Here is an 11,168-nt window from a genome sequence, read left to right as displayed (position 1 = left end):
CGGACTCCTGACACGACCCACTCGGTTTCTCCTCTTCTCTTTGCTGCGTCTTCAGCCATGTTGACAGATGCCCCTTTGGAAAGGGGATCATCCCCTCATGCAAGAACCTCTTCGGAGTTTTTATGATGCGTGATGACCGTGCACTCGTCTTTGAGTTGGGGGTCGTCTTCAAATGGAGTGACATTCTGCTGCTCGCTTGTGACCTGCGACTGTGCGTCTGCAATGGGGTTTGGTTCATAGGCGTAAAAAGCATGAGTCATGCGCTTACAAATTTTTGGAGAACTAAGGGTTTTAATGTTTTGTTGGGGCTTTCTCCTGTAACCGAACAAGGATTTGCGCTGATGTCGTTTGGGTGGTCTTTTCTCTGAGGAATCTATGGATTTGCCTTCCAGGGGCATTGCTGCCTCTGGTCCACTCTGTGCTCCAGCCTCAGCACCAATTTCTGGAGAAGCACCCATGTCCTTAGCCATCTTCTTCCTTCGTCGCCTGTGAAAAGACGTAAACGACAGTGTGACAGCTTGAGATGTGCGTCTAGAGTGTCCAGGACGAAAACCCCCTCATGCGTTTCACAGACTTCTCTGGCAGAACTTGGCCTTTGTCTTCTGACACCCCATCTTCCACTCTGACCTTGGAAGCTTTTTCTTTGCCTTTGCCTGCAGTCAGAGCACACGCCAGCTTATCTTGCTTCGTGCCCTCCCTCTGAGGTAACAGCTGTTTGGTTTTTCATGGAACCTGAGCCCCCTGCTTTTGTCATAAAGTCATTTTTTCTACCTGAGGCATCCTTATTTGCCTGCTGGGATTTTAGATTGGGGGGAAGCCAGATTGCCGTATAGTTTCAGTCCCTCCTTATGTTCGTCACTGACTTTTAGCTGGCTTTCTTTGCTAGTCTGGCCATCTCTAGGTAACTTTGGAACAATTTTCCCAATTAAAGTCGCTTTTGAGGTCTTGGGTATAATTTTCCCAATGAGAGGTTTTGTTCCTGACGGTTGATCAGAAGCTTGAGGAGGCTTCACTTGACTGAAAGATGAGCTAGGAAGAGTTTTCTGTGAACAAACTCTTGCAGTCCCAAATCCAGTGAAATCTTGTTCCTGAGGAAAACACAAAGAAAACATGCAATTCTTATAACAGGTCCAAATTACATTTCCTTCACATGCCAGGCACCTCCCATCTAAGTGTACAAACCCTCACAAAAAACCAATTCTAATTTCACCAGCATATTACTGGTCTGATGGCCAATCATGTTCTCCAGAATGACTGCAGGTTACATAGTACTGCTACTTTCACAACACAGCTTTTCAGAGTCACAATAAAAACTAAGCAATATCTCAACATAAACCATGGCTTTCAGAAATGGTATTTGGGGTAATCCATATGTATCTATATAAAATAAACAAAAAGGATTAAATCATACAAGTGAAATATATATTATATTATCAAAGACTGTAAGTTATGTTTTAAATCATCATGAGGAATTGATCCCTTACACTTACCAAATGGTAATTATGAATAACCAATAATTGATACAGAGTATTAAATATGGACATAGGAAACTATTCAGCAGTATATTGCCTCATTGCCTTTTCATTGTGTTCATGTTGGGCAGCAGCAAAGCACTGTTACATCAGTGTTGCATCAGTGACATGCTGAAAAGCTGCTGCTGCACCCAAAACAACAGGATTTTTGTTTTAACCTGTGTCAACAAGGTAACCCACCATATTTTCAACCTATAAAAATCAGAGTTTCAATAGTTTCTTTTACTCCCCAATTCACCCATACAAAACTACAATATTGTCCAGCAAGTCATTCAATCAATCTGTACTTGCCATCAGTGTGACACAAAGTGTCACACACTTTACGTTCAGGCTGAAATAACACTTGTACAAAAAATGTTGAAAGATCCAATATGGCATCGTGAAAACAAAACAAAAAGGTGATATACATATGAAGGGGACAGGGCCTGGAATATGGGTCTTCTGCATCTGCACCCGAGTCTCATGAGAATCTCATCAGTAACTCAAAGCTGTGGGCGCTTTGTAGGAGCAATATCAGGGAAATGGCATTTTATTTATTTTTCACTGCACTTTTGGCTCTGGACGTTGATGAGCAAAAAAAACAGTATATAGACAGTAAATAACACGGCAACACAGTGGAATTTCAGTCAACAAAGCGACAGAAGAATAATATAAACAGTTTGCAAAAAAAACACCTTCAAATTATTTATACTTAATAAATGTATCAAGATAAAACCTTGCATTAGTAAAACTATAAGAGATCTACACATATTGGACACAATAGAGCTATTGTGTTACTGCTGATAAGCACGTTAGAGGTAACGTTTGTTTCCCCCTGAACCCCTACGTTCAGCTGACGTTGAAAACATCGCCAGTCAGCTGACCGCTCCAACGTGGAAAGTGCTAATTGAGTTATAAACAGTGACGTCTTGGAAGCGACTATATTAGGTACACACAACAAAACAACGGGGGGTCCGTTATTATATGAACGCCGATAAGGAAACAATTGCATCGTTTCCACAACAAAATGTATCTACGACTGTTTAGCCGCGAAAGTTTCCGGCTTCCGCACACTTCAGCTGGTCAAACACTCAACTCTGAGGGTGACTGTGACAACAAAAAGCGAGAATGTGGAAAATCTTTAAAACCATTATTAAAATAGTAGCAGACAAGCTATGTTCAACATGACAGAAATACCAAAAAGCAAACGCGTAGCTAGTACGTCTATTCTGAGTCAGTGTTTGCTAGCTAACGCTAACTGGGTAAATTATAAAAAAGCACGAATTTCACCCGTTACAAGCGAAACATTAACGCAACTCCTTTGAAATATACATAAATAAATACATGTAGTAATGCCTTTGTTTATCAAGCTGACATGATATGGTTCGCTTATTCACCTCCTCACTGTGGCTAGAGTCAAATCCAACATCTCTCTGCCGCCCGTGTTTCTCCGTCACCCCAAGCAGGCGCAGCAAGGCCGGATCCTCGCTTAACGCGAGGCCGATGTTTACAGGCCTCGGCCCCTGTGGAAGTCAGCTCTCCGTCGTCTGAGCCCAGTCTTCCGCGTCTGGTACGCTTCTCCGACCGCAGCCTGCTGCGAACCGAGCACGGCCGGCCTGGGAAGCGTGCTTTGGCAATCATTTGAGCACTCATCCCGCCGAGGTGCCAGGGGATGGTAATCCGCCTCCCGATGCCGCCATTATTTACTACAAAAACACCGACAGCGCGGAGGCAGACGGTGACTGCTGGTATACAAGGGGCAAGATGGACTGTTCCGAGGCAAAGGCGCGAGATAGAAAGGAAAGACAGGTGCATCATGGAAAACAAACTTCTCCATCGCAAACGAGTTCTTCTTCTTCTTCAGTTTATCCTGTTGCAAACATTGCTGATCAAGGTGCATACCGCCACCCATCGTACCGCAATAGGAAGTGCGCTCTCCGAGGGACCACATTACATTATTTGATAGGACGTTTCTTGTAAATTGATTCTGATTTAATTCATTCAACATTGATTCCTGATTGTATCAACATTTTGGCATTATATCTTTCCTCCATATTAATTAATGTGAAGTTTTATATGAAATATATTTTGTATTCATTTCACATCACAGGGTGAGTTCTTCGTGAAGGAACAAATATTGATATCATTGTTATTCAAGTTTCAACAATCAAAACTCTTATACGTCAAGGTGGCGATATAGTTAAAATGTTTTCCTTTCACTTATGATGTCCTGCAACCTCTGGGGGCAGCTCTTGCTTACTTAAAGTAAAACAGGAAAATAAAGGATTTTCTTTCTTTCTAATCAGTGAAATCTTGATTTATAGCCACAAGCCTATTTCTAATGAGCTCATTCTTGAGCCCATACGGTTCCATAATATTATTTTCATTGAATGTCCTGGGGGGACAGATGGACAGGTTTACGTTGTGACGCAGGGGAAACATATTCCTCCATCAAAGAAGCAGAAGAAAGATAAGTTTATTCTCAATTCAATACAAATAAACAATTGTACATTCACAAAGTGACACAAAACAATACAATTACTGATTAATGCAACCTTTTCTGAAAAGAGAAAGACCTCTCCTGCTCCCACCCCAATTTTCCATGTTAGAGAATGCTATACACCATCAAATACTTAAATACAAAACATTCCCATACTGACACGGGGGCTACATTAATAAATCAACAATGTATATGAACATTTCAGGGACAATAGAGGAACAATGCAAGTGAAGATTCTGACAAGAGCTAGTACTGGCCATAGATCATATTTATGTACAGACACACAACAGTGTTGCCAGGTGAATAATAATTATTGTATTTGTACGATAACTGGGCCTTCAAAACTGTTGCGACCAAAGCTGTTACTGTTTTGTAACATCATCTGTCATGTGACATTTTTGTGGATCAAAGCAGCTTTGAAGTACTGGTTCACAGGAAATCGGTTTCAGGACAGTGCCTCCATACGTGCTTCACAAAGATCTTCCTGAATTACTCAGCACACTTTGAAACCACAACTGAGACAAACATGTCACTATTGTCATTTCTGATGGTTGTAGGATAATTTCCCTAAACTTATGATAATTTAGAGTCTCTGGTATGATTAGCCTACATTTCCCACCTGGCAACAAATAACCTCCATAATTCACTTGTGCTTCAGAAAACTCCATCAGTTATTCAGTTATTTCCCAAAAATTATGTATTTCCATGGACATCCTCTCCCTCTGTGTGGGTTTTCTCGTGGTCGTGCTTTTGTGCAAAGAGCTCTCCACGAGTCGGGCAGTTGTGTCCAGAGAGGTGAGTTCTGGCTGTGGATGCTTTGAGCTGCACAGGCAAAGTGTCACTATGTATCATGTCAGAGGGTGCGGGAAGCCCGTGCACCTCCTTCCTGTGTGCCCGTAAAGCTACAGCAGAGGGGAATATGAGGTCACAATCGACTTGGGGACAAGGGATCTTGATTTCGGGCTGCTTGGTGCAGTTGCATGTCTCTGTCACAGAGTAATTGGATCCCTCTGCGTCCTTTTCCTGCTTGCTGTGATATGCACACTTGGGTTTTCGGCCCCGTTTTTTGACTGGTGGCTTATCATTACAGTCAAGAGAACAGGCAAATGTTTCCTGGTGGCACAGGAGCTCTTCTTCTGTCAGGAAACCACGGTCACATTTACAACACTGATAGGTGTTAATGTCGTCAGCCACTGCTGGACTGTTGGGGTGCACTTGGATGCGATGGTTGCGGAGTCTGGAAGGACTGGGGAACAAAGCACCGCAGTCTTTACAGGGACATCGGCGTTCTATGCACGCATGTCGTCTGTGCCTTGTCAGCTGCAAGATAATGAACAACCAGCATCAACACATAATCCGTCATTCTACAAGAACAGTTTGTCACCCACTGTGCGCTCACCTCAGTGAAGGTAAAGAAGCTCTCCTGACAGTAGGGGCAGCAGAAAGGTTTCTCATCTCTCTTGTGGGTGGCCTGGTGCAGGGTGAGCTCCTCAGAGGAGAAGAAGATCTTCTCGCATATATAACACGTGAAGGCTGTATTTGCCTATTAGATTATTGAGAAGACAATTGCTTGAAATAGGAAAATTTTAATTGCTAACACCAACAACCAACAGAGGTAGTGATAGTCTACTGGACTGAAAAGCATTAATGATTAAATTATTAGTGGAATATATAAATTGTTCATATATACTGTGTTTCAATCAATTAGTTTTGATAATGGATTAAAAACACCTTTTAAAGTAAATACCCCAGAAATGCTTCTTGCAATTCGTACTTTGTAAAAATCTATTATTTGCAATTTAGGTATTGTTTTATTATAAATAAGCTAGTACATACAGGAAGCACAGTAATTCTACAATTATCAGTGTGATACGGATACAATTTCTGCTGAGTAGTTGTACATTTATCTCTATCTGTAGTCTTTTGCTGGTACACTGAGCACTGTTATTTTACCTTATGTTATTTTATTCTATTTAGTATCATGTGGAGTGTTCTGTAATAGTCTTATACTATGTTCAATGTTTGGCACGTTACACCAAGAACAATTATTGGGTATGTACAATTATACTTGTCATTAAAACAGACTGAATATGTGAAAAAAACGTGGTCAAATTCCTCGTAAACACATAATCAAAACTGATGATGAAGATTCTGGATGATACCCCAGCATTCAAATCACAGAAACACTGGTATCATTGTGTTTAGCATGAGCGCTTTCACCTGCTGGAGCTGCTGTTTGTACTGCTCTCGATGGCTCTTCCTCATGTGCCTCTCTTTGGCCTTGTAGTCAGAGAAGGTGATGAAACATTGATGACACTGCAGACTCTCATGCTGATCTGCATCACAGGGAAACGACAGGTTTAATAATGATACGTTACAAGACAACAGCAACAACAGCAGAGTTAAAGGAGCGTTAATCAAATATCAGTCTGAGGCCTCACAGGACTGCACGGATGGATTCACTGGCTCAGACTTGATCTCTGCTGCCGTGGCCCGCATCTCACTTCCAACAACGACTTTCTCTATGTTCATCATTTCCATGTTGATGGCGTCACACACTTCCCAGCCACATGGACCTGTGACAGAGACACATAAGTTAGCAGAAAAATTATAAGCAGGTGGTTTTGCAATATATATTTCGGACGGAGCTGTTAACAAATAAACACAACACCAGACCGCTAACAGGAGGATTGGCTGACAGACATGGATACAACTGAAAGCAATGGCCTTTACATATTCGAGCAGTCATTTTTCTACTTGTGCTGCCTAGTCAGATTTGAGAACACCGTGTGTAACATTTGGACAGGATTCTGATTAAACAAAGAAACGACATCAACCTCTTACCGTTTAAACGGTCCACCGTGATGCAGCCGCAGAGAAAAATTGGCCAGTGTCACGTGACAGACGGTCGACTTTGTAGGTTCACGCGAGATTCCGCAGCAACGCGGTTTTGTTTGGAACGTACCATTTTATTATAAGAATGGTTGGTGGGGGAGTTATTATGAATGCTTGGATCATTGTTTAATGTCGGCTTCTGAGCTGCGACATGTTTTGTGAATGAAAGGTATTCATATATATTTGACTTCTTATACAACACTTATTACCATTATGAAGTATGAATACAAGAACTGTTTAATATCAAATTACCATTCACGCTGTTATGGCATAATGCTGAAGTGCAGGATCCATTTCAAGCATCATGTAGTATATATGTCCTTGAACATATACTTTAGCAATCTTAAACTGGCACATTTGAAGAATATGAGTACACGATTGTAAAATAAGGCTTAAAGCTTAAACTTCAGATGAAAATAAAACATTCCTCTTCAAGACATTCCTCTTCCAGTATCTGACAATACAGATTACACATCCACGCAAGCCGTCAAAGTGAATTCAAGATTCATATAACTTTATTGGTAGTTTCAAGAGACAAGGCAGACACATCATTGAAGACACCGCTGATGATGGTGAGGCAATAAGATGGTATATTATTTTTTAAATAATATGTGAGGTTCAGGAAAATGAGACAGGGGAACATGTCCAAGGAGGTGGATTAACAATTTAAGCCCTGGCTTGCTGCTGGGAATTCAGCAATTCTGCTTTCCATCACAGGCCTGAAGTGCCTGATCAATCCCTTAGAGCAAAAAACACAACAGGGAAGAAGAGTACGGTTAGTTGTGCTTGACTAAAGCAAGAAAACAATGAGTTATATAGACGAAATGACACAGCATGCAAAAAAAGATTGATATGGCAAATAAATTGTACATTATTTAATACACACACACACACACACACACACACACACACACACACACACACACACACACACACACACACACACACACACACACACACACACACACACACACACACACACACACACACACACACACACACACACACACACACACACACACACACCATGAAGAGCTATTTTTTGCGATTGCTATTTTTTAAACTGATTATATAGACTTGGCATGGAGGGGGGGCGTGTCATTTGATTCTTTATTGTGTGTTTACCTGCACAGGCCATGCAGCACCGTCTCCCAGGGCACAGATAGTATGTCCCTCAATCTGTTTACTGATCTCCCAAATCATGTCAATCTTCTGCTGGGCGTGCGTCACCGCGTACAAAACGCCACATCATGTTGTTCATCCAGTCAACTCCTACAGAGGAGAAGGCAAACACAGGTCAGGCTAAGATGCAACGCAGGGACAGAATTAATGTTGGTGTAGCTGATGCAATAAACTGGAAGAGAAGAAAACACTGATGATGCACTTGCCTTCTCTGCAGGGTGTGCACTGGCCGCAGCTCTCATGTTTGTAAAACTCAATCAGTCGAGCGATAGCTCTGATAATATCAGTCTGCAAAGGAAATAAATCCAGCAATGTAAAAAGGTGTTTTTGTGGGTGATGAATGATACTAAAAGCTGACACACTTACAGATTTGTCCATGACAATAAGTGCAGCAGTACCAAGTCCAGTCTGAGCCTGGATGAGGCCGTCAAAGTCCATCAGCACATCTTCACACACCTTCTTGGGAATGAGGGGGTGTTGAGGAGCCACCAGGGATTACGGCCAGCAGGTTATCCCAACCACCACGCACTCCACCTGCCAGACAGATGTTCGTTTCAATTAAGTTAAAAAAAAAACTATGAGGTTACTAAAGCAATGCTTAAGCGCCCCTAATCTTTTCAGTTGACCTCATTGGTGAAGGAAAACATGCAAACCCAAACGATGAATTTAGGTTTTCCTCTTCCTCTCTTTACACGGAGAGGCCAATGTTTAACCATTTTAAAGAAACCTTATTTAAAATACAAAAGACAAATTCTTCACATATTCCACCACTCATCTCGTGACAATATCCAACTTGATAACCCCCTGATAATTATGAAGAGTTCATAGTATTGACGTTGCTGAGAAGGGGTCACATGCACCTGCGTGTCTCTCGATGAGGTCTTTCAGAGGAATAGACATCTCCTCTTCTACGGTGCAAGGGTTGTTTACATGGCCGGAGATGTTGAAGAGCTTTGTACCGGAGTTCCTCTCTCTACCAAAGCCCAGGAACCATGAGCCTCCACGACGACAGATGGTGGGCGCCACAGATACAGTCTCCACATTAGCAACAGTTGTTGGACAACCAAACACACCTTTATGACAGCCACAAGAGAGAGCATGGGAAGACCGGTGTGCATGAGTTCATGTAGACTGGGTTGAATGTTTTGAAATATTGGATTTTGACGGGAGGGCTTCTCACTGACACTCACCAACGTCAGCGGGAAATGGGGGCTTCAGACGTGGTTTCCCCTGTTTTCCTTCCAGGGACTCAATAAGAGCCGTCTCTTCACCACAGATGTAGGCTCCAGCACCACGCATCACAAACACGTCAAAGTCATAACCAGAGCCACAGGCATTCTTTCCAATAAGTCCAGCAGCATAGGCTTCGTTGATCGCCACCTAGATACAGAGATTGGAAATACGACAGGATGAACTGCTGCCATCACCTTGAATCTTTCCTTCAAAAATAATCTACAGTGAGATGAAAAGAAATATTCTATTTCCAGTTTCTATTCCGAGTCTGAAAATACTCTTCTTCTACACTGTAAATCTAATATGATCTACAGTATATAATGATCAACTGATCAACTGCTGAATACTCAGGGTACCAGTGTACTAATGTTAAATAATTGTCTGTATATTTTTGACATCAGTGTGAATAGTTTTTTAAAAGTTTTAAAATATTTTGTTCCTCTTAATTATTTGATGCAAACAACATTAGAACATGTTCAGTGTGGCTATTTTGACAGTTTTTTCACCTGCAGGTTGGATGACTCATTGTAGAACTCTCCTCTGATGTAGATGTAGGCCGCACGAGCACCCCATGGCTCTCCCAGCTACCCAGGCAGCCCTCCACTAGCTTGTGTGGGTCGTTCCTCATGATCTCCCTGTCTTTACAGGTGCCAGGTTCTCCCTCATCAGCATTCACCACCAGATACTTTGGCCTAAGTGGAAGAATCAGCACTGAGGTCACAAGGTAAAAGGAATGCACTTCTTATCACTGCAGCCATAGTGCTGGTCAAACACAGCTTCTATTCTGTATGAAGAGCTTGGCTTGTTTATATCTGGCTACAGCCACTATTCAAACATACTGGTTAGTATAGCTTCTAATGTACTAACAACTCCAAAGAGGTAAATTCTACACCAACGCTGCATATAAAGACAAAATAACCTATTACTGTTAATTCCACAGAGGAAATTAAAAGATGTGAAAAACAACTAAAAGAAGACCTGACCTGCCATCACTGGGCTTGTTCATAAAGCTCCACTTCATGCCTGTGGGGAAAACCAGCTCCACCTCTCCCACGCAAGCCAGAAACCTTAATCTCGTTGAGGATCCAGTCAACTCCCTTTAGAAGGATCTCCTTGGTCTTGTACCAGTCTCCACGCTTCAACGCCCCCTTCAACCTGAAGCAAGATCATGCATATTTACATTTTGGATTTAATTCCCCTCAGGATGAACATACTTCTAACCTCCAGTTTGGCAGCGGAGCACATTCAGTCACGTTATATAAATGGATCAATCAAATAACATCAACATTTAGCACTGAAGTTTCCCATTTACCTCCAGTCATGACGACCATAGAGGTTTGTGAAAATTCGGTCCTGATCCGACAAAGGTCCATACACTGTTTTCTTGGGAGCACTCTGTGAGACAAAGCACAGCAATTGTAGACTGCTCTTTAATGGATCTACTTTATTTTAAACAGAATTTCCAGTTACCTGTGCTGTGCTGTTAAATCGAGTGATAACAGTCACTCCACTTTGACTGATAGCAGCTGGGGGCGCGAGCAACTCCACTCACGGACAGCTCGAGTGAGGGACAGCATCGTTACTGAGGACAGATCATAACAATACAAGTCAAATGGCAATGGTGACATGAGAACCCAAATAACCTTTTTTTTAAATACCATAATACACAAAGTAAGCAAAATTAACTGACAAAAACATGTTTAGCATTTATCATAACATGCAGGTTCTAACTAAGACACCAACAACTGCTGTTCAACCACACTTGAATTCATAAAACTATAACTAAAGTATTCTTAAACCACAAAACCCTCTTTATGATTTATGGTGATCGAATGTCACTTGCCTAA

General features: G+C 41.9%; 1 protein-coding gene across 1 annotated transcript; it reads right to left on the bottom strand.

Moving 5' to 3' along the window:
* Positions 1–7,572: 7,572 nt before the first annotated feature.
* LOC144739473 (NADH dehydrogenase [ubiquinone] flavoprotein 1, mitochondrial-like) lies at positions 7,573–10,949 on the bottom strand. Its single transcript, XM_078622422.1, is given in 16 exon segments — positions 7,573–7,594; positions 7,596–7,645; positions 8,032–8,115; positions 8,117–8,178; positions 8,295–8,376; positions 8,455–8,562; positions 8,564–8,622; positions 8,949–9,161; positions 9,279–9,468; positions 9,828–9,902; positions 9,905–10,013; positions 10,305–10,354; positions 10,356–10,476; positions 10,634–10,716; positions 10,792–10,847; positions 10,850–10,949. Coding segments are annotated over 16 exon segments (1,464 nt in total).
* Positions 10,950–11,168: the final 219 nt, after the last annotated feature.

The sequence above is a fragment of the Lampetra planeri genome, unplaced genomic scaffold (genome assembly GCF_965212315.1).
Source record: "Lampetra planeri unplaced genomic scaffold, kcLamPlan1.2.h2 scaffold_1518, whole genome shotgun sequence".
NCBI lineage: Eukaryota > Metazoa > Chordata > Hyperoartia > Petromyzontiformes > Petromyzontidae > Lampetra > Lampetra planeri.
This window is presented reverse-complemented; position numbering and strand designations above follow the sequence as displayed.